General features: G+C 53.8%; 1 protein-coding gene across 1 annotated transcript; it reads left to right on the top strand.

Moving 5' to 3' along the window:
* Positions 1–1,766: 1,766 nt before the first annotated feature.
* On the top strand, positions 1,767–17,537 carry LOC144488730 (calcium-binding protein 4-like). The gene is made up of 5 exons (XM_078206831.1): positions 1,767–2,120; positions 7,589–7,619; positions 8,560–8,715; positions 11,765–11,874; positions 17,125–17,537. The coding sequence occupies exons 1-5, from the start codon at positions 1,767–1,769 to the stop codon at positions 17,275–17,277; spliced, it is 804 nt and encodes a 267-aa protein (XP_078062957.1). The 3' UTR covers positions 17,278–17,537.
* Positions 17,538–23,921: the final 6,384 nt, after the last annotated feature.

Here is a 23,921-nt window from a genome sequence, read left to right as displayed (position 1 = left end):
CTGGTTGGGCCAGACTTTATTCTCCGTCTCGAATTGTCTCCGAACTCAGCGGCTCATTTGAGAGACAACCACACTCGCAGATTCAGCGAATCCCCACAGTGCAGCAGGAGGGTCATCCAGCCCGTCGAACCTGCACTCATTCTGTGACAGAGCACCTTAACCAGCCTCACCCACTGCCCTATCCCTGGAACCCCATGTATTTCCCCCCAATCCCCCTTAACCCACACATCTTTCGGACTGTGGGAGGAAACCACAGCACCCGGAGGAAACCCACGCAGACACGGGGAGAATGTGCAGACTCCACACAGACAGTGACCCGAGCCGGGAATCGAACCCGGGTCCCTGGCACTGAGGCAGCAGTGCCTCTTCAACTGAGAGTCACCCACATTGCTGTGGCTCTGGAGTCACATGTAGGCCAGACCGGGGTAAGGACGGCAGATTTCCTTCCCTAAAGGGAACCAGATGGGTTTTTCCGACAATGGGTCATCAGTAGATTCTTAATCCCAGATATTTTTTATTGAATTCAAATTCCACCATCTGCCGCGGTGGGATTCGAACCCGAGTCCCCAGAACATTAGTCAGGGACAGTAACACAGCGTCACCCATACACCACTCTGTCGGCAGTGTCACTCTCCAATTCCATGTTAACCATCGCTCAGCCGGGCTCCATCAAACCCCACTGACCACCTCCAAATAAATTCCTCCCTCCAACCACGGGTACACAACTGCTACCTTCATACCCTGTACTACACAGGGACAGAGAGGGAGACAGAGAGACAGAGACAGAGAGAGACAGAGGGAGGGGAGAGAGAGAGACAGAGGGAGGGGAGAGAGAGAGACAGAGACAGAGAGAGAGACAGAGGGAGGGGAGAGAGAGAGACAGAGACAGAGAGAGAGACAGAGGGAGGGGAGAGAGAGAGACAGAGGGAGGGGAGAGAGAGAGACAGAGACAGAGAGAGAGACAGAGGGAGGGGAGAGAGAGAGACAGAGGGAGGGGAGAGAGAGACAGAGAGAGAGAGAGAGAGACAGAGAGAGAGAGAGAGAGAGACAGAGAGAGAGGGAGACAGAGAGACAGAGACAGAGAGAGAGACAGAGGGAGGGGAGAGAGAGAGACAGAGGGAGGGGAGAGAGAGACAGAGAGAGAGAGAGACAGAGAGAGAGAGAGACAGAGAGAGAGAGAGACAGAGAGCGAGAGAGAGAGAGACAGAGAGAGGGAGAGACAGAGAGAGAGAGACAGGGGGGGAGAGAGAGACAGAGGGGGGGGAAGAGAGAGAGAGACAGAGGGGGGGAAGAGAGAGAGACAGAGGGGGGAGAGACAGAGAGAGAGGGGGAGAGACAGAGAGAGAGAGACAGAGAGAGGGGGGGAGAGACAGAGAGAGAGAGACAGAGAGAGGGGGGGGAGACAGAGAGAGAGGGGGAGAGACAGAGAGAGAGGGGGAGAGACAGAGAGAGAGACAGAGAGAGAGGGGGAGAGACAGAGAGAGAGACAGAGAGAGGGGGGGAGAGACAGAGAGAGAGGGGGAGAGACAGAGAGAGAGGGGGAGAGACAGAGAGAGAGGGGGAGAGACAGAGAGAGAGAGACAGAGAGAGAGGGGGAGAGACAGAGAGAGGGGGGGAGAGACACTAAATGACCAACAAATCCATGATCAGATCAGGATAACGAGCTTTGACACTAACTCCAGAGTTGGATTTGAATAATCGCATAATCGCTTGGTACTGAAGGCTCTCCACTCGCCCCCCCAACGCGTATCGAGCACTCGGTAAACATGTCAAAGATCCAGGAGCAACAGACACCTTCGGAGCAGAAGGGCAAACAGGCAAAGGGGGAGAAGGGTGAGGAACGGCCCAGGGACAAGCCCATCAAATCTGCCCTCCGGCAGTCGTCGCTGAAGCATTCTCAGAGCGGGGAGAGGGGCCCGAGGGAAGGGCACTCAGAGCAGAACACCCCGACCGGCAAAGACAGGAGGAGGGCAAGTGAGACACCATCGGTCACTTTCCAAACCCCCAGGAGAAGCAGCGACACCCCCTCACTCACCACCAGGAGCAAACGGAGGGCCAGCGACACCCCGTCTCTAACAACCAAGATGTACTCACCCTTCCTCAACGCACTATTCAGCCGGGTGAGTATCACAGAGGGTCGCAAAGAGGGGTACGGGGTAACTCACTGTTTCACTGAGGGGTGTGGGGTATATCAGAGTGTTACAGTGAGGGGTGTGGGGTGTATCAGAGTGTTACAGTGAGGGGTGTGGGGTGTATCAGAGTGTTACAGTGAGGGGTGTGGGGTACATCAGAGTGTTACAGTGAGGGGTGTGGGGTATATCAGTGTTACAGTGAGGGGTGTGGGGTATATCAGTGTTTCAGTGTGGGGTGTGGGGTATATCAGAGTGTTACATTGAGGGGTGTGGGGTATATCAGAGTGTTACAGTGAGGGGTGTGGGGTATATCAGAGTGTTACAGTGAGGGGTGTGGGGTATATCAGAGTGTTACAGTGAGGGGTGTGGGGTATATCAGAGTGTTACAGTGAGGGGTGTGGGATATATCAGAGTGTTACAGTGAGGGGTGTGGTGTATATCAGAGTGTTACAGTGAGGGGTGTGGGATATATCAGAGTGTTACAGTGAGGGGTGTGGGGTATATCAGTGTTACAGTGAGGGGTGTGGGGTATATCAGAGTGTTACAGTGAGGGGTGTGGGGTGTATCAGAGTGTTACAGTGAGGGGTGTGGGGTATATCAGAGTGTTACAGTGAGGGGTGTGGGGTATATCAGAGTGTTACAGTGAGGGGTGTGGGGTATATCAGAGTGTTACAGTGAGGGGTGTGGGTTATATCAGAGTGTTACAGTGAGGGGTGTGGGGTATATCAGTGTTACAGTGAGGGGTGTGGGGTATATCAGAGTGTTACAGTGAGGGGTGTGGGATATATCAGAGTGTTACAGTGAGGGGTGTGGGATATATCAGAGTGTTACAGTGAGGGGTGTGGGGTGTATCAGAGTGTTACAGTGAGGGGTGTGGGATACATCAGAGTGTTACAGTGAGGGGTGTGGGATATATCAGAGTGTTACAGTGAGGGGTGTGGGGTATATCAGAGTGTTGCAGAGAGGGGTGTGGGGAATATCAGAGTGTTACAGTGAGGGGTGTGGGGTATATCAGAGTGTTACAGAGAGGTGTGTGGGGTATATCAGAGTGTTACAGTGAGGGGTGTGGGGTATATCAGAGTGTTACAGTGAGGGGTGTGGGGTATATCGGAGTGTTACAGAGAGGTGTGTGGGGTATATCAGAGTGTTACAGTGAGGGGTCTGGGGTATATCAGAGTGTTACAGTGAGGGGTGTGGGGTATATCAGAGTGTTACAGTGAGGGGTGTGGGGTATATCAGAGTGTTACAGTGAGGGGTGTGGGGTATATCAGAGTGTTACAGTGAGGGGTGTGGGGCATATCAGAGTGTTACAGTGAGGGGTGTGGGGTATATCAGTGTTACAGTGAGGGGTGTGGGATATATCAGTGTGTTACAGTGAGGGGTGTGGGGTATATCAGAGTGTTACAGTGAGGGGTGTGGGGTATATCAGTGTGTTACAGTGAGGGGTGTGGGGTATATCAGAGTGTAACAGTGAGGGGTGTGGGATATATCAGTGTGTTACAGTGAGGGGTGTGGGGTATATCAGAGTGTAACAGTGAGGGGTGTGGGGTATATCAGTGTGTTACAGTGAGGGGTGTGGGGTACATCAGAGTGTTACAGTGAGGGGTGTGGGGTATATCAGAGTGTTACAGTGAGGGGTGTGGGGTATATCAGAGTGTTACAGTGAGGGGTGTGGGGTATATCAGAGTGTTACAGTGAGGGGTGTGGGATATATCAGAGTGTTACAGTGAGGGGTGTGGGGTATATCAGAGTGTTACAGTGAGGGGTGTGGGGTATATCAGTGTGTTACAGTGAGGGGTGTGGGGTATATCAGAGTGTTACAGTGAGGGGTGTGGGGTATATCAGTGTGTTACAGTGAGGGGTGTGGGGTATATCAGTGTGTTACAGTGAGGGGTGTGGGGTACATCAGAGTGTTACAGTGAGGGGTGTGGGGTGTATCAGAGTGTTACAGTGAGGGGTGTGGGGTATATCAGTGTGTTACAGTGAGGGGTGTGGGGTATATCAGTGTGTTACAGTGAGGGGTGTGGGGTACATCAGAGTGTTACAGTGAGGGGTGTGGGGTGTATCAGAGTGTTACAGTGAGGGGTGTGGGGTATATCAGAGTGTTACAGTGAGGGGTGTGGGGTGTATCAGTGTTACAGTGAGGGGTGTGGGGTGTATCAGAGTGTTACAGTGAGGGGTGTGGGGTATATCAGTGTGTTACAGTGAGGGGTGTGGGGTATATCAGTGTGTTACAGTGAGGGGTGTGGGGTACATCAGAGTGTTACAGTGAGGGGTGTGGGGTGTATCAGTGTTACAGTGAGGGGTGTGGGGTATATCAGAGTGTTACAGTGAGGGGTGTGGTGTATATCAGAGTGTTACAGTGAGGGGTGTGGGGTATATCAGAGTGTTACAGTGAGGGGTGTGGGGTCTATCAGAGTGTTACTAGGTCGGGAGTGGGTTAGTGTTGACTTTACCGGAGGGATTACTATTTATAAACAGATTTGGGACGTCAGTAAGTTAATAAGCTGTTTTGTAGATGAGTTTAGCGAGAGACACTATTTCATACACAAGCTCACAGGTCTGCCAAACATGGATATAAATAGTTGATTTCCAAGCCTGATTATCAGAATGATAATTCCCTCACCCAATTCTCAACTTATTCCCTCAAATCCGTCACCTTATCTCAATTTCATTTCCCTTCCTGGACCCTCTGACAGTGCGGCACTCCCTCAGTACTGACCCTCTGACAGTGCGGCACTCCCTCAGTACTGACCCTCTGACAGTGCGGCACTCCCTCAGCACTGACCCTCTGACAGTGCGGCACTCCCTCAGCACTGACCCTCTGACAGTGCGGCACTCCCTCAGCACTGACCCTCTGACAGTGCGGCACTCCCTCAGCACTGACCCTCTGACAGTGCGGCACTCCCTCAGCACTGACCCTCTGCCAGTGCGGCACTCCCTCAGTACTGACCCTCTGACAGTGCGGCACTCCCTCAGCACTGACCCTCTGACAGTGCGGCACTCCCTCAGCACTGACCCTCTGACAGTGCGGCACTCCCTCAGCATTGACCCTCTGACAGTGCGGCACTCCCTCAGCACTGACCCTCTGACAGTGCGGCACTCCCTCAGCACTGACCCTCTGACAGTGCGACACTCCCTCAGCTCTGACCCTCTGACAGTGCGGCACTCCCTCAGCACTGACCCTGACAGTGTTCCATTCCCTCAGCACTGACCCTCTGACAGTGCGGCACTCCCTCAGCACTGACCCTCTGACAGTGCGGCACTCCCTCAGCACTGACCCTCTGACAGTGCGGCACTCCCTCAGTACTGACCCTCTGACAGTGCAGCACTCCCTCAGCACTGACCCTCTGACAGAGCGGCACTCCCTCAGTACTGACCCTCTGACAGTGCGACACTCCCTCAGCTCTGACCCTCTGACAGTGCGGCACTCCCTCAGCACTGACCCTCTGACAGTGCGGCACTCCCTCAGCACTGACCCTCTGACAGTGCAGCACTCCCTCAGCACTGACCCTCTGACAGTGCAGCACTCCCTCAGCACTGACCCTCTGACAGTGCGGCACTCCCTCAGTACTGACCCTCTGACAGTGCGGCACTCCCTCAGTACTGACCCTCTGACAGTGCAGCACTCCCTCAGCACTGACCCTCTGACAGAGCGGCACTCCCTCAGTACTGACCCTCTGACAGTGCGACACTCCCTCAGCTCTGACCCTCTGACAGTGCGGCACTCCCTCAGCACTGACCCTCTGACAGTGCGGCACTCCCTCAGCACTGACCCTCTGACAGTGCGGCACTCCCTCAGCACTGACCCTCTGACAGTGCGGCACTCCCTCAGCACTGACCCTCTGACAGTGCGGCACTCCCTCAGCTCTGACCCTCTGACAGTGCGGCACTCGCTCAGCACTGACCCTCTGACAGTGCGGCACTCCCTCAGTACTGACCCTCTGACAGTGCAGCACTCCCTCAGCACTGACCCTCTGACAGAGCGGCACTCCCTCAGTACTGACCCTCTGACAGTGCGACACTCCCTCAGCTCTGACCCTCTGACAGTGCGGCACTCCCTCAGCACTGACCCTCTGACAGTGCGGCACTCCCTCAGTACTGACCCTCTGACAGTGCGGCACTCCCTCAGCTCTGACCCTCTGACAGTGCGGCACTCCCTCAGCACTGACCCTGACAGTGTTCCATTCCCTCAGCACTGACCCTCTGACAGTGCGGCACTCCCTCAGTACTGACCCTCTGACAGTGCAGCACTCCCTCAGCACTGACCCTCTGACAGTGCGGCACTCCCTCAGTACTGACCCTCTGACGGTGCGGCACTCCCTCAGTACTGACCCTCTGACAGTGCGGCACTCCCTCAGCACTGACCCTCTGACAGTGCGGCACTCCCTCAGCACTGACCCTCTGACAGTGCGGCACTCCCTCAGTACTGACCCTCTGACGGTGCGGCACTCCCTCAGCACTGACCCTCTGACAGTGCGGCACTCCCTCAGCACTGACCCTCTGACAGTGCGGCACTCCCTCAGCACTGACCCTCTGACAGTGCGGCACTCCCTCAGCACTGACCCTCTGACAGTGCGGCACTCCCTCAGCTCTGACCCTCTGACAGTGCGGCACTCCCTCAGCACTAACCCTCTGACAGTGCGGCACTCCCTCAGCACTGACCCTCTGACAGTGCGACACTCCCTCAGCACTGACCCTCTGACAGTGCGGCACTCCCTCAGCACTGACCCTCTCACAGTGCGACACTCCCTCAGCACTGACCCTCTGACAGTGCGGCACTCCCTCAGCACTGACCCTCTGACAGTGCGGCACTCCCTCAGCTCTGACCCTCTGACAGTGCGGCACTCCCTCAGCACTGACCCTCTGACAGTGCGGCACTCCCTCAGCACTGACCCTCTGACAGTGCGGCACTCCCTCAGCACTGACCCTCTTACAGTGCGGCACTCCCTCAGCACTGACCCTCTGACAGTGCGGCACTCCCTCAGCACTGACCCTCTGACAGTGCGGCACTCCCTCAGCACTGACCCTCTGACAGTGCGACACTCCCTCAGCACTGACCCTCTGACAGTGCGGCACTCCCTCAGCACTGACCCTCTCCCCCCCTCCCGATTCTCCTCAGTCTGTGTCCCTCTGCCTCTCAAAACCTCCCGCCAGTTTCTCCTCATTCACTCGATCCAAAAAACTTTTCTCGTGATCCTGAATGCCTCAATTCAATCTCCCTATCGCCCTTCAGCTTCTCCGATCTCCCCCCATCACTGAACTCCCTCTTCCCTGTGACACCCCCTGAGAACCTTGTCCACCCACTGGCCAAGGATTGATATTCCCTCAGAATGAATAGGCCTCAGCAAAGATCGGGTCGGTCGTGTTGAGGCGCGAGTGATGGAAGTTCCACAGAATCACGCAGAACATGAGATTTATGGATGAAATAATCATCTTCTCTCTCACCCACACAGGACCGGGAGCTTGCCGCTGAGGAGTTAGAAGGTGGGTACATTCACAAATATCCACCCCGTTTCAAGAGGGAGTCTCTCCGTCAGGGACTCTGTTTAAAGAGGGAGTCTCTCCCTCAGGGACTCTGTTCAAAGAGGGAGTCTCTCCGTCAGGGACTCTGTTTAAAGAGGGAGTCTCTCCGTCAGGGACTCTGTTTAAAGAGGGAGTCTCTCCCTCAGGGACTCTGTTTAAAGAGGGAGTCTCTCCGTCAGGGACTCTGTTTAAAGAGGGAGTCTCTCCGTCAGGGACTCTGTTTAAAGAGGGAGTCTCTCCGTCAGGGACTCTGGTTAAAGAGGGAGTCTCTCCGTCAGGGACTCTGTTTAAAGAGGGAGTCTCTCCGTCAGGGACTCTGTTTAAAGAGGGAGTCTCTCCGTCAGGGACTCTGTTTAAAGAGGGAGTCTCTCCGTCAGGGACTCTGTTTAAAGAGGGAGTCTCTCCATCAGGGACTCTGTTTAAAGAGGGAGTCTCTCCGTCAGGGACTCTGTTTAAAGAGGGAGTCTCTCCGTCAGGGACTCTGTTTAAAGAGGGAGTCTCTCCGTCAGGGACTCTGTTGAAAGAGGGAGTCTCTCCGTCAGGGACTCTGTTGAAAGAGGGAGTCTCTCCGTCAGGGACTCTGTTTAAAGAGGGAGTCTCTCCGTCAGGGACTCTGTTTAAAGAGGGAGTCTCTCCGTCAGGGACTCTGTTTAAAGAGGGAGTCTCTCCGTCAGGGACTCTGTTTAAAGAGGGAGTCTCCCCGTCAGGGACTCTGTTTAAAGAGGGAGTCTCTCCGTCAGGGACTCTGTTTAAAGAGGGAGTCTCTCCGTCTGGGACTCTGTTTAAAGAGGGAGTCTCTCCGTCAGGGACTCTGTTTAAAGAGGGAGTCTCTCTTTAAACTCTGTTTCAACAAGGAATGCAGAATAAGATCGTTCAGACAGTAATTATGGACCATTTTAATATCTTGTCACAGAGATAGCTGAAGCATTTAATGAGTTTGATACGGATCAGGATGGATATATCAGCTACAAGGACCTTGGAGAATGTATGAGGACGATGGGTTACATGCCAACTGAAATGGAACTACTAGAAGTCAGCCAGCAAATTAAAATGAGGCGTAGGTATACAGTAACCCTGTCCCCCATCAAACACTCCCAGGACAGGGACAGCACGGGGTTAGATACAGAGTAAAGCTCCCTCTACACTGTCCCCCATCAAACACTCCCAGGACAGGTACAGCACGGGGTTAGATACAGAGTAAAGCTCCCTCTACACTGTCCCCATCAAACACTCCCAGGACAGGTACAGCACGGGGTTAGATACAGAGTAAAGCTCCCTCTACACTGTCCCCCATCAAACACTCCCAGGACAGGTACAGCACGGGGTTAGATACAGAGTAAAGCTCCCTCTACACTGTCCCCATCAAACACTCCCAGGACAGGTACAGCACGGGGTTAGATACAGAGTAAAGCTCCCTCTACACTGTCCCCCATCAAACACTCCCAGGACAGGTACAGCACGGGGTTAGATACAGAGTAAAGCTCCCTCTACACTGTCCCCCATCAAACACTCCCAGGACAGGTACAGCATGGGGTTAGATACAGAGTAAAGCTCCCTCTACACTGTCCCCATCAAACACTCCCAGGACAGGGACAGCACGGGGTTAGATACAGAGTAAAGCTCCCTCTACACTGTCCCCATCAAACACTCCCAGGACAGGTACAGCACGGGGTTAGATACAGAGTAAAGCTCCCTCTACACTGTCCCCATCAAACACTCCCAGGACAGGGACAGCACGGGGTTAGATACAGAGTAAAGCTCCCTCTACACTGTCCCCATCAAACACTCCCAGGACAGGGACAGCACGGGGTTAGATACAGAGTAAAGCTCCCTCTGCACTGTCCCCCATCAAACACTCCCAGGACAGGTACAGCACGGGGTTAGATACAGAGTAAAGTTCCCTCTACACTGTCCCCATCAAACACTCCCAGGACAGGGACAGCACGGGGTTAGATACAGAGTAAAGCTCCCTCTACACTGTCCCCATCAAACACTCCCAGGACAGGTACAGCACGGGGTTAGATACAGAGTAAAGCTCCCTCTACACTGTCCCCATCAAACACTCCCAGGACAGGTACAGCACGGGGTTAGATACAGAGTAAAGCTCCCTCTACACTGTCCCCATCAAACACTCCCAGGACAGGTGCAGCACGGGGTTAGATACAGAGTAAAGCTCCCTCTACACTGTCCCCATCAAACACCCCCAGGACAGGTACAGCACGGGGTTAGATACAGAGTAAAGCTCCCTCTACACTGTCCCCATCAAACACTCCCAGGACAGGTACAGCACGGGGTTAGATACAGAGTAAATCTCCCTCTACACTGTCCCCATCAAACACTCCCAGGACAGGTACAGCACGGGGTTAGATACAGAGTAAAGCTCCCTCTACACTGTCCCCATCCAACACTCCCAGGACAGGGACAGCACGGGGTTAGATACAGAGTAAAGCTCCCTCTACACTGTCCCCATCCAACACTCCCAGGACAGGGACAGCACGGGGTTAGATACAGAGTAAAGCTCCCTCTACACTGTCCCCATCAAACACTCCCAGGACAGGTGCAGCACGGGGTTAGATACAGAGTAAAGCTCCCTCTACACTGTCCCCATCAAACACTCCCAGGACAGGGACAGCACGGGGTTAGATACAGAGTAAAGCTCCCTCTACACTGTCCCCCATCAAACACTCCCAGGACAGGTACAGCACGGGGTTAGATACAGAGTAAAGCTCCCTCTACACTGTCCCCATCCAACACTCCCAGGACAGGGACAGCACGGGGTTAGATACAGAGTAAAGCTCCCTCTACACTGTCCCCATCCAACACTCCCAGGACAGGGACAGCACGGGGTTAGATACAGAGTAAAGCTCCCTCTACACTGTCCCCATCAAACACTCCCAGGACAGGTGCAGCACGGGGTTAGATACAGAGTAAAGCTCCCTCTACACTGTCCCCATCAAACACTCCCAGGACAGGGACAGCACGGGGTTAGATACAGAGTAAAGCTCCCTCTACACTGTCCCCCATCAAACACTCCCAGGACAGGTACAGCACGGGGTTAGATACAGAGTAAAGCTCCCTCTACACTGTCCCCCATCAAACACTCCCAGGACAGGGACAGCACGGGGTTAGATACAGAGTAAAGCTCCCTCTACACTGTCCCCATCAAACACTCCCAGGACAGGTACAGCACGGGGTTACATACAGAGTAAAGCTCCCTCTACACTGTCCCCCATCAAACACTCCCAGGACAGGTACAGCACGGGGTTAGATACAGAGTAAAGCTCCCTCTACACTGTCCCCCATCAAACACTCCCAGGACAGGTACAGCACGGGGTTAGATACAGAGTAAAGCTCCCTCTACACTGTCCCCATCAAACACTCCCAGGACAGGTACAGCACGGGGTTAGATACAGAGTAAAGCTCCCTCTACACTGTCCCCATCAAACACTCCCAGGACAGGTACAGCACGGGGTTAGATACAGAGTAAAGCTCCCTCTACACTGTCCCCATCAAACACTCCCAGGACAGGTACAGCACGGGGTTAGATACAGAGTAAAGCTCCCTCTACACTGTCCCCCATCAAACACTCCCAGGACAGATACAGCACGGGGTTAGATACAGAGTAAAGCTCCCTCTACACTGTCCCCATCAAACACTCCCAGGACAGGTACAGCACGGGGTTAGATACAGAGTAAAGCTCCCTCTACACTGTCCCCCATCAAACACTCCCAGGACAGGGACAGCACGGGGTTAGATACAGAGTAAAGCTCCCTCTACACTGTCTCCATCAAACACTCCCAGGACAGGTACAGCACGGGGTTAGATACAGAGTAAAGCTCCCTCTGCACTGTCCCCATCAAACACTCCCAGGACAGGTACAGCACGGGGTTAGATACAGAGTAAAGCTCCCTCTACACTGTCCCCCATCAAACACTCCCAGGACAGGTACAGCACGGGGTTAGATACAGAGTAAAGCTCCCTCTACACTGTCCCCATCAAACACTCCCAGGACAGGTACAGCACGGGGTTAGATACAGAGTGAATCTCGCTCGGTGCTCACATTCTGGGCGATTGATGTTGATCTGCTGTGTTTTGTTTTTGAACAGTTGGGGGCCGGGTCAGTCTGGAGGATTTTGTGGAACTAATGGCCCCCAAGTTGCTCCAGGAGACAGCACATATGGTCGGCGTACGGGAGCTGAAGTTTGCTTTCAAAGAGGTTGGTGGCGAGTGTCGGAGTGCATCGCTCCTGCGTTCAAATTAAAACTCTGCTCAAACCGGTCTGGACTCACCCCAGCTGTGATCAACGCGTCGCCACTAACCCGAATCAACACCACTAACCCGAATCAACACCACTAACCCGAATCAACACCACTAACCCGAATCAACCCCACTAACCCGAATCAACCCCACTAACCCGAATCAACACCACTAACCCGAATCAACCCCACTAACCCGAATCAACCCCACTAACCCGAATCAACACCACTAACCCGAATCAACCCCACTAACCCGAATCAACCCCACTAACCCGAATCAACACCACTAACCCGAATCAACACCACTAACCCGAATCAACACCACTAACCCGAATCAACCCCACTAACCCGAATCAACACCACTAACCCGAATCAACACCACTAACCCGAATCAACACCACTAACCCGAATCAACCCCACTAACCCGAATCAACCCCACTAACCCGAATCAACACCACTAACCCGAATCAACCCCACTAACCCGAATCAACACCACTAACCCGAATCAACACCACTAACCCGAATCAACCCCACTAACCCGAATCAACACCACTAACCCGAATCAACACCACTAACCCGAATCAACACCACTAACCCGAATCAACCCCACTAACCCGAATCAACACCACTAAACCGAATCAACACCACTAACCCGAATCAACACCACTAACCCGAATCAACCCCACTAACCCGAATCAACCCCACTAACCCGAATCAACCCCACTAACCCGAATCAACACCACTAACCCGAATCAACACCACTAACCCGAATCAACCCCACTAACCCGAATCAACACCACTAACCCGAATCAACACCACTAACCCGAATCAACACCACTAACCCGAATCAACACCACTAACCCCAATCAACACCACTAACCCGAATCAACCCCACTAACCCGAATCAACACCACTAACCCGAATCAACCCCACTAACCCCAATCAACACCACTAACCCGAATCAACACCACTAACCCGAATCAACCCCACTAACCCGAATCAACCCCACTAACCCGAATCAACCCCACTAACCCGAATCAACACCACTAACCCGAATCAACCCCACTAACCCGAATCAACACCACTAACCCGAATCAACCCCACTAACCCGAATCAACACCACTAACCCGAATCAACCCCACTAACCCGAATCAACCCCACTAACCCCAATCAACACCACTAACCCGAATCAACCCCACTAACCCGAATCAACCCCACTAACCCGAATCAACCCCACTAACCCGAATCAACCCCACTAACCCGAATCAACCCCACTAACCCGAATCAACACCACTAACCCCAATCAACCCCACTAACCCGAATCAACACCACTAACCCGGATCAACCCCACTAACCCGGATCAACACCACTAACCCGAATCAACCCCACTAACCCGGATCAACACCACTAACCCGAATCAACCCCACTAACCCGAATCAACACCACTAACCCGAATCAACCCCACTAACCCGAATCAACACCACTAACCCGAATCAACCCCACTAACCCGAATCAACCCCACTAACCCGAATCAACCCCACTAACCCGAATCAACACCACTAACCCGAATCAACCCCACTAACCCGAATCAACACCACTAACCCGAATCAACACCACTAACCCGAATCAACCCCACTAACCCGAATCAACCCCACTAACCCGAATCAACCCCACTAACCCGAATCAACACCACTAACCCGAATCAACACCACTAACCCGAATCAACACCACTAACCCGAATCAACCCCACTAACCCGAATCAACCCCACTCACCCGAATCAACACCACTAACCCCAATCAACACCACTAACCCGAATCAACCCCACTAACCCAAATCAACACCACTAACCCGAATCAACACCACTAACCCAAATCAACACCACTAACCCAAATCAACCCCACTAACCCGAATCAACCCCACTAACCCGAATCAACACCACTAACCCGAATCAACCCCACTAACCCGAATCAACCCCACTAACCCGAATCAACCCCACTAACCCGAATCAACCCCACTAACCCAAATCAACACCACTAACCCGAATCAACACCACTAACTCGAATCAACCCCACTAACCCGAATCAACCCCACTAACCCGAATCAACCCCACTAACCCGAATCAACCCCACTAACCCGAATCAACCCCACTAACCCGAATCAACCCCACTAACCCGAATCAACACCACTAACCCGAATCAACACCACTAAACCGATGGACCGTCGCTCATCAGAACACCCCCCCTGCCTTCTCCCCGGAGCCTCCGCACAATCATATAACCAGATAGTGCAGGAGAGGCCCTTCAGCCCATCGAGTTTGTCCTGACACGTGCGAAACACTTGCCCTCCCCCTTCATCCCACTTGCCCATCGCTCCGATTGTTAGCTTATTAGCAACACAAGTGGGCTGACATTAACACTGCAATGAAGTTAGTGTGAAAATCCCCTGGTCGCCACACTTCGGCGCCTGTTCGGGTAACACTGAGGGCGAATTTAGCACGGCCAATGCACCCTAACCAGCACGTCTTTCAGACTGTGGGAAGAAACCGGAGCATCCGGAGGAAACCCACGCAGACACGGGGAGAACGTGCAAACTCCACACAGACAGTGACCCAAGCCAGGAATCGAACCCGGGTCCCTGGCGCTGTGAGGGAGCAGTGCTAACCCACTGTGTCACCGTGCCCCCGGGAATCGAACCCGGGTCCCTGGCGCTGTGAGGGCGCAGCGCTAACCCACTGTGCCCCCGGGAATCGAACCCGGGTCCCTGGCGCTGTGAGGGAGCAGTGCTAACCCACTGTGTCACCGTGCCCCCGGGAATCGAACCCGGGTCCCTGGCGCTCTGAGGGAGCAGCGCTAACCACTGTGTCACCGTGCCCCCGGGGATCGAACCCGGGTCCCTGGCGCTGTGAGGGAGCAGCGCTAACCCACTGTGTCACCGTGCCCCCGGGAATCGAACCCGGGTCCCTGGCGCTGTGAGGGAGCAGCGCTAACCCACTGTGTCACCGTGCCCCCGGGAATCGAACCCGGGTCCCTGGCGCTGTGAGGGAGCAGCGCTAACCACTGTGTCACCGTGCCCCCGGGAATCGAACCCGGGTCCCTGGCGCTGTGAGGGAGCAGCGCTAACCACTGTGTCACCGTGCCCCCGGGAATCGAACCCGGGTCCCTGGCGCTGTGAGGGAGCAGTGCTAACCCACTGTGTCACCGTGCCCCCGGGAATCGAACCCGGGTCCCTGGCGCTCTGAGGGAGCAGCGCTAACCACTGTGTCACCGTGCCCCCGGGGATCGAACCCGGGTCCCTGGCGCTGTGAGGGAGCAGCGCTAACCCACTGTGTCACCGTGCCCCCGGGAATCGAACCCGGGTCCCTGGCGCTGTGAGGGAGCAGCGCTAACCCACTGTGTCACCGTGCCCCCGGGAATCGAACCCGGGTCCCTGGCGCTGTGAGGGAGCAGCGCTAACCACTGTGTCACCGTGCCCCCGGGAATCGAACCCGGGTCCCTGGCGCTGTGAGGCAGCAGCGCTAACCACTGTGTCACCGTGCCACCCATGTAATCTGATGACCAAGTGCTCATCCGAATACTTTTTAAAGGATGTGAGGCCTCCCGCCTCCACCACCCTCCCGGGCAGCGCATTCCACACCCTCACCACCCTCTGGGTAAAAAAAAACTTTCCCTCACATCCCCCCTAAATCTCCCCCCCTCACCTTGAACCCGTGTCCCCCTCGTGACTGACCCTTCAACTCAGGGGAACAGCTGCCCCCTCTCCACTCTGTCCGTGTCCCTCATAATCTTCAACACCTCGATCAGGTCGCCCCTCAGTCTTCTCTGCTCCAGAGAAAACAACCCAAGCCTCTCCGACCTCTCTTCATAACTTAAACACTCCGTCCCAGGCAGCGTCCTGGTGAATCCCCTCTGCACCCCCTCCAGTCCAATCACATCCTCCCTATAATGTGGTGACCAGAACTGCACCCAGTGCTCCAGCTGTGGCCTCCCCAAAGTTCGATACAACTCCAACAGGACGTCCCCTGCTTCTGTAATCTACACCCCGATTGATAAAGGCCAGTGTGAATATGCCTTTCTCACCTCCCTATTTAGCTGCCTTTCCCCCCTCAGAGATCTGTGGACAAACACGCCAAGGTCCCAGTGTCCCGAACTTCCCAGTGCCAGACCTTTCAGAGTCTACTGCCTTGTCAAATTACTCCTTCCAACGTGCATCACCTCACACTTTTTAAGAGTTAAATTCCACCTGCCATTTACCCATCCTTTTGACCATCGAGTTTATAGTTTCCCGTCACCCACTCGATCTCACTGTTCACCGCCCGGCCAATCTGTGTGTAACCCGCAAACTTACTGATCCTCTCCCCCACAGAGCCATCCATTTCATTTGTATATACCTTCACACAGGCAGCAGGGAGAAGGTGGCACTCCCTCAGCACTGACCCTCTGACAGTGCGGCACTCCCTCAGCACTGACCCTCTGACAGTGCGGCACTCCCTCAGCACTGACCCTCTGACAGTGCGGCACTCCCTCAGCACTGATCCTCTGACAGTGCGGCACTCCCTCAGCACTGACCCTCTGACAGTGCAGCACTCCCTCAGCACTGACCCTCTGACAGTGCGGCACTCCCTCAGTACTGATCCTCTGACAGTGCGGCACTCCCTCAGTACAGACCCTCTGACAGTGCGGCACTCCCTCAGTACTGACCCTCTGACAGTGCGGCACTCCCTCAGCACTGACCCTCTGACAGTGCGGCACTCCCTCAGCACTGACCCTCTGACAGTGCGGCACTCCCTCAGCACTGACCCTCTGACAGTGCGGCACTCCCTCAGCACTGACCCTCTGACAGTGCAGCACTCCCTCAGCACTGACCCTCTGACAGTGCAGCACTCCCTCAGCACTGACCCTCTGACAGTGCGGCACTCCCTCAGCACTGACCCTCTGACAGTGCAACACTCCCTCAGTACTGACCCTCTGACAGTGCGGCACTCCCTCAGCACTGACCCTCTGACAGTGCGGCACTCCCTCAGCACTGACACTCTGACAGTGCGACACTCCCTCAGCACTGACCCTCTGACAGTGCAGCACTCCCTCAGTACTGACCCTCTGACAGTGCGGCACTCCCTCAGCACTGACCCTCTGACAGTGCGGCACTCCCTCAGTACTGACCCTCTGACAGTGCGGCACTCCCTCAGCACTGACTGCTCTCTATTTTTCAGTTTGATTCGGATGGTGATGGGCTGATCTCTCTGTCGGAGCTCGAGCGAGCGATTAACCATCTGCTGGGGGAGAAAGTGCAAATTAAAGAGATTGAGGAGATGCTGCGAGATATCGATCTGAATGGAGACAGTCGTGTCGACTTTGATGGTTAGTAACACAGGGTTAGATACAGAGTAAAGCTCCCTCTACACAGTCCCCATCAAACACTCCCAGGACAGGTACAGCACGGGGTTAGATACAGAGTAAAGCTCCCTCTACACTGTCCCCATCAAACACTCCCAGGACAGGTACAGCACGGGGTTAGATACAGAGTAAAGCTCCCTCGACACTGTCCCCATCAAACACTCCCAGGACAGGAACAGCACAGGGTTAGATACAGAATAAAGCTCCCCCTACACTGTCCCCATCAAACACTCCCAGGACAGGTACAGCACGGGGTTAGATACAGAGTAAAGCTCCCTCTACACTGTCCCCATCAAACACTCCCAGGACAGGTACAGCACGGGGTTAGATACAGAGTAAAGCTCCCTCTACACTGTCCCCATCAAACACTCCCAGGACAGGTACAGCACGGGGTTAGATACAGAGTAAAGCTCCCTCAGCACTATCCCCATCAAACACTCCCAGGACAGGTACAGCACGGGGTTAGATACAGAGCAAAGCTCCCTCTACACTGTCCCCATCAAACACTCCCAGGACAGGTACAGCACGGGGTTAGATACAGAGTAAAGCTCCCTCTACACTGTCCCCATCAAACACTCCCAGGACAGGTACAGCACGGGGTTAGATACAGAGTAAAGCTCCCTCTACACTGTCCCCATCAAACACTCCCAGGACAGGTACAGCACGGGGTTAGATACAGAGTAAAGCTCCCTCAGCACTATCCCCATCAAACACTCCCAGGACAGGTACAGCACGGGGTTAGATACAGAGCAAAGCTCCCTCTACACTGTCCCCATCAAACACTCCCAGGACAGGAACAGCACAGGGTTAGATACAGAATAAAGCTCCCCCTACACTGTCCCCATCAAACACTCCCAGGACAGGTACGGCACGGGGTTAGATACAGAGTAAAGCTCCCTCTACACTGTCCCCCATCAAACACTCCCAGGACAGGTACAGCACGGGGTTAGATACGGAGTAAAGCTCCCTCTACACTGTCCCCCATCAAACACTCCCAGGACAGGTACAGCACGGGGTTAGATACAGAGTAAATCTCCCTCTACACTGTCCCCATCAAACACTCCCAGGACAGGGACAGCACGGGGTTAGATACAGAGTAAAGCTCCCTCTACACTGTCCCCATCAAACACTCCCAGGACAGGTACAGCACGGGGTTAGATACAGAGTAAAGCTCCCTCTACACTGTCCCCATCAAACACTCCCAGGACAGGTACAGCACGGGGTTAGATACAGAGTAAAGCTCCCTCTACACTGTCCCCCATCAAACACTCCCAGGACAGGGACAGCACGGGTTAGATACAGAGTAAAGCTCCCTCTACACTGTCCCCATCAAACACTCCCAAGACAGGTACAGCACGGGTTAGATACAGAGTAAAGCTCCCTCTACACTGTCCCCATCAAACACTCCCAGGACAGGTACAGCACGGGGTTAGATACAGAGTAAAGCTCCCTCGACACTGTCCCCATCAAACACTCCCAGGACAGGAACAGCACAGGGTTAGATACAGAATAAAGCTCCCCCTACACTGTCCCCATCAAACACTCCCAGGACAGGTACAGCACGGGGTTAGATACAGAGTAAAGCTCCCTCTACACTGTCCCCCATCAAACACTCCCAGGACAGGTACAGCACGGGGTTAGATACAGAGTAAAGCTCCCTCGACACTGTCCCCCATCAAACACTCCCAGGACAGGTACAGCACGGGGTTAGATACAGAGTAAATCTCCCTCTACACTGTCCCCATCAAACACTCCCAGGACAGGTACAGCACAGGGTTAGATACAGAGTAAAGCTCCCTCGACACTGTCCCCATCAAACACTCCCAAGACAGGTACAGCACGGGTTAGATACAGAGTAAAGCTCCCTCGACACTGTCCCCATCAAACACTCCCAGGACAGGTACAGCACGGGGTTAGATACAGAGTAAAGCTCCCTCGACACTGTCCCCATCAAACACTCCCAGGACAGGAACAGCACAGGGTTAGATACAGAATAAAGCTCCCCCTACACTGTCCCCATCAAACACTCCCAGGACAGGTACAGCACGGGGTTAGATACAGAGTAAAGCTCCCTCTACACTGTCCCCCATCAAACACTCCCAGGACAGGTACAGCACGGGGTTAGATACAGAGTAAAGCTCCCTCTACACTGTCCCCCATCAAACACTCCCAGGACAGGTACAGCACGGGGTTAGATACAGAGTAAATCTCCCTCTACACTGTCCCCATCAAACACTCCCAGGACAGGTACAGCACAGGGTTAGATACAGAGTAAAGCTCCCTCTACACTGTCCCCATCAAACACTCCCAGGACAGGTACAGCACGGGGTTAGATACAGAGTAAAGCTCCCTCTACACTGTCCCCCATCAAACACTCCCAGGACAGGTACAGCACGGGGTTAGATACAGAGTAAAGCTCCCTCTACACTGTCCCCATCAAACACTCCCAGGACAGGTCCAGCACGGGGTTAGATACAGAGTAAAACTCCCTCTACACTGTCCCCATCAAACACTCCCAGGACAGGTACAGCACGGGGTTAGATACAGAGTAAAGCTCCCTCTACACTGTCCCCATCAATCACTCCCAGGACAGGTACAGCACGGGGTTAGATACAGAGTAAAGCTCCCTCTACACTGTCTCCCCATCAAACACTCCCAGGACAGGTACAGCACGGGGTTAGATACAGAGTAAAGCTCCCTCTACACTGTCCCCATCAAACACTCCCAAGACAGGTACAGCACGGGGTTAGATACAGAGTAAAGCTCCCTCTACACTGTCCCCCATCAAACACTCCCAGGACAGGTACAGCTCGGGGTTAGATACAGAGTAAAGCTCCCTCTACACTGTCCCCATCAAACACTCCCAGGACAGGAACAGCACGGGGTTAGATACAGAGTAAAGCTCCCTCTACACTGTTTCCCATCAAACACTCCCAGGACAGGTACAGCACGGGGTTAGATACAGAGTAAAGCTCCCTCTACACTGTCCCCATCAAACACTCCCAGGACAGGTACAGCACGGGCTTAGATACACAGTAAAGCTCCCTCTGCACTGTCCCCATCAAACACTCCCAGGACAGGTACAGCACGGGGTTAGATACAGAGTAAAGCTCCCTCTACACTGTTTCCCATCAAACACTCCCAGGACAGGTACAGCACGGGGTTAGATACAGAGTAAAGCTCTCTCTACACTGTCCCCCATCAAACACTCCCAGGACAGGTACAGCACGGGGTTAGATACAGAGTAAAGCTCCCTCTACACTGTCCCCATCAAACACTCCCAAGACAGGTACAGCACGGGGTTAGATACAGAGTAAAGCTCCCTCTACACTGTCCCCCATCAAACACTCCCAGGACAGGTACAGCACGGGGTTAGATACAGAGTAAAGCTCCCTCTACACTGTCCCCATCAAACACTCCCAGGACAGGAACAGCACGGGGTTAGATACAGAGTAAAGCTCCCTCTACACTGTTTCCCATCAAACACTCCCAGGACAGGTACAGCACAGGGTTAGATACAGAGTAAAGCTCCCTCTACACTGTCCCCATCAAACACTCCCAGGACAGGAACAGCACGGGGTTAGATACAGAGTAAAGCTCCCTCTACACTGTTTCCCATCAAACACTCCCAGGACAGGTACAGCACGGGGTTAGATACAGAGTAAAGCTCCCTCTACACTGTCCCCATCAAACACTCCCAGGACAGGTACAGCACGGGGTTAGATACAGAGTAAAGCTCCCTCTACACTGTCCCCCATCAAACACTCCCAGGACAGGTACAGCACGGGGTTAGATACAGAGTAAAACTCCCTCTACACTGTCCCCATCAAACACTCCCAGGACAGGTACAGCACGGGGTTAGATACAGAGTAAAGCTCCCTCTACACTGTCCCCATCAATCACTCCCAGGACAGGTCCAGCACGGGGTTAGATACAGAGTAAAACTCCCTCTACACTGTCCCCATCAAACACTCCCAGGACAGGTACAGCACGGGGTTAGATACAGAGTAAAGCTCCCTCTACACTGTCCCCATCAATCACTCCCAGGACAGGTACAGCACGGGGTTAGATACAGAGTAAAGCTCCCTCTACACTGTCTCCCCATCAAACACTCCCAGGACAGGTACAGCACGGGGTTAGATACAGAGTAAAGCTCCCTCTACACTGTCCCCATCAAACACTCCCAAGACAGGTACAGCACGGGGTTAGATACAGAGTAAAGCTCCCTCTACACTGTCCCCCATCAAACACTCCCAGGACAGGTACAGCACGGGGTTAGATACAGAGTAAAGCTCCCTCTACACTGTCCCCATCAAACACTCCCAGGACAGGAACAGCACGGGGTTAGATACAGAGTAAAGCTCCCTCTACACTGTTTCCCATCAAACACTCCCAGGACAGGTACAGCACGGGGTTAGATACAGAGTAAAGCTCCCTCTACACTGTCCCCATCAAACACTCCCAGGACAGGTACAGCACGGGCTTAGATACACAGTAAAGCTCCCTCTGCACTGTCCCCATCAAACACTCCCAGGACAGGTACAGCACGGGGTTAGATACAGAGTAAAGCTCCCTCTACACTGTTTCCCATCAAACACTCCCAGGACAGGTACAGCACGGGGTTAGATACAGAGTAAAGCTCTCTCTACACTGTCCCCCATCAAACACTCCCAGGACAGGTACAGCACAGGGTTAGATACAGAGTAAAGCTCCCTCTACACTGTCCCCATCAAACACTCCCAAGACAGGTACAGCACGGGGTTAGATACAGAGTAAAGCTCCCTCTACACTGTCCCCCATCAAACACTCCCAGGACAGGTACAGCACGGGGTTAGATACAGAGTAAAGCTCCCTCTACACTGTCCCCATCAAACACTCCCAGGACAGGAACAGCACGGGGTTAGATACAGAGTAAAGCTCCCTCTACACTGTTTCCCATCAAACACTCCCAGGACAGGTACAGCACGGGGTTAGATACAGAGTAAAGCTCCCTCTACACTGTCCCCATCAAACACTCCCAGGACAGGAACAGCACGGGGTTAGATACAGAGTAAAGCTCCCTCTACACTGTTTCCCATCAAACACTCCCAGGACAGGTACAGCACGGGGTTAGATACAGAGTAAAGCTCCCTCTACACTGTCCCCATCAAACACTCCCAGGACAGGTACAGCACGGGCTTAGATACAGAGTAAAGCTCCCTCTGCACTGTCCCCATCAAACACTCCCAGGACAGGTACAGCACGGGGTTCGATACAGAGTAAAGCTCCCTCTGCACTGTCCCCATCAATCACTCCCAGGACAGGTACAGCACGGGGTTAGATACAGAGTAAAGCTCCCTCTACACTGTCTCCCCATCAAACACTCCCAGGACAGGGACAGCACGGGGTTAGATACAGAGTAAAGCTCCCTCTACACTGTCCCCATCAAACACTCCCAGGACAGGAACAGCACGGGGTTAGATACAGAGTAAAGCTCCCTCTTCACTGTTTCCCATCAAACACTCCCAGGACAGGTACAGCACGGGGTTAGATACAGAGTAAAGCTCCCTCTACACTGTCCCCATCAAACACTCCCAGGACAGGTACAGCACGGGCTTAGATACAGAGTAAAGCTCCCTCTGCACTGTCCCCATCAAACACTCCCAGGACAGGTACAGCACGGGGTTAGATACAGAGTAAAGCTCCCTCTACACTGTTTCCCATCAAACACTCCCAGGACAGGTACAGCACGGGGTTAGATACAGAGTAAAGCTCTCTCTACACTGTCCCCCATCAAACACTCCCAGGACAGGTACAGCACGGGGTTAGATACAGAGTAAAGCTCCCTCTACACTGTCCCCATCAAACACTCCCAAGACAGGTACAGCACGGGGTTAGATACAGAGTAAAGCTCCCTCTACACTGTCCCCCATCAAACACTCCCAGGACAGGTACAGCACGGGGTTAGATACAGAGTAAAGCTCCCTCTACACTGTCCCCATCAAACACTCCCAGGACAGGAACAGCACGGGGTTAGATACAGAGTAAAGCTCCCTCTACACTGTTTCCCATCAAACACTCCCAGGACAGGTACAGCACGGGGTTAGATACAGAGTAAAGCTCCCTCTACACTGTCCCCATCAAACACTCCCAGGACAGGTACAGCACGGGCTTAGATACAGAGTAAAGCTCCCTCTGCACTGTCCCCATCAAACACTCCCAGGACAGGTACAGCACGGGGTTAGATACAGAGTAAAGCTCCCTCTACACTGTCCCCATCAAACACTCCCAGGACAGGTACAGCACGGGGTTAGATACAGAGTAAAGCTCCCTCTGCACTGTCCCCATCAAACACTCCCAGGACAGGTACAGCACGGGGTTAGATACAGAGTAAAGCTCCCTCTACACTGTCCCCATCAAACACTCCCAGGACAGGTACAGTACGGGGTTAGATACAGAGTAAAGCTCCCTCTACACTGTCCCCCATCAAACACACCCAGGACAGGTACAGCACGGGGTTAGATACAGAGTAAAGCTCCCTCTACACTGTCCCCATCAAACACTCCCAGGACAGGTACAGCACGGGGTTAGATACAGAGTAAAGCTCCCTCTACACTGTCCCCCATCAAACACT

Source organism: Mustelus asterias, unplaced genomic scaffold (genome assembly GCF_964213995.1).
Source record: "Mustelus asterias unplaced genomic scaffold, sMusAst1.hap1.1 HAP1_SCAFFOLD_1818, whole genome shotgun sequence".
Classification (NCBI taxonomy): Eukaryota; Metazoa; Chordata; class Chondrichthyes; order Carcharhiniformes; family Triakidae; genus Mustelus; species Mustelus asterias.
The sequence above is the reverse complement of the archived record's forward strand: the minus strand, read 5'-3'. Positions and strand labels throughout refer to the sequence as shown.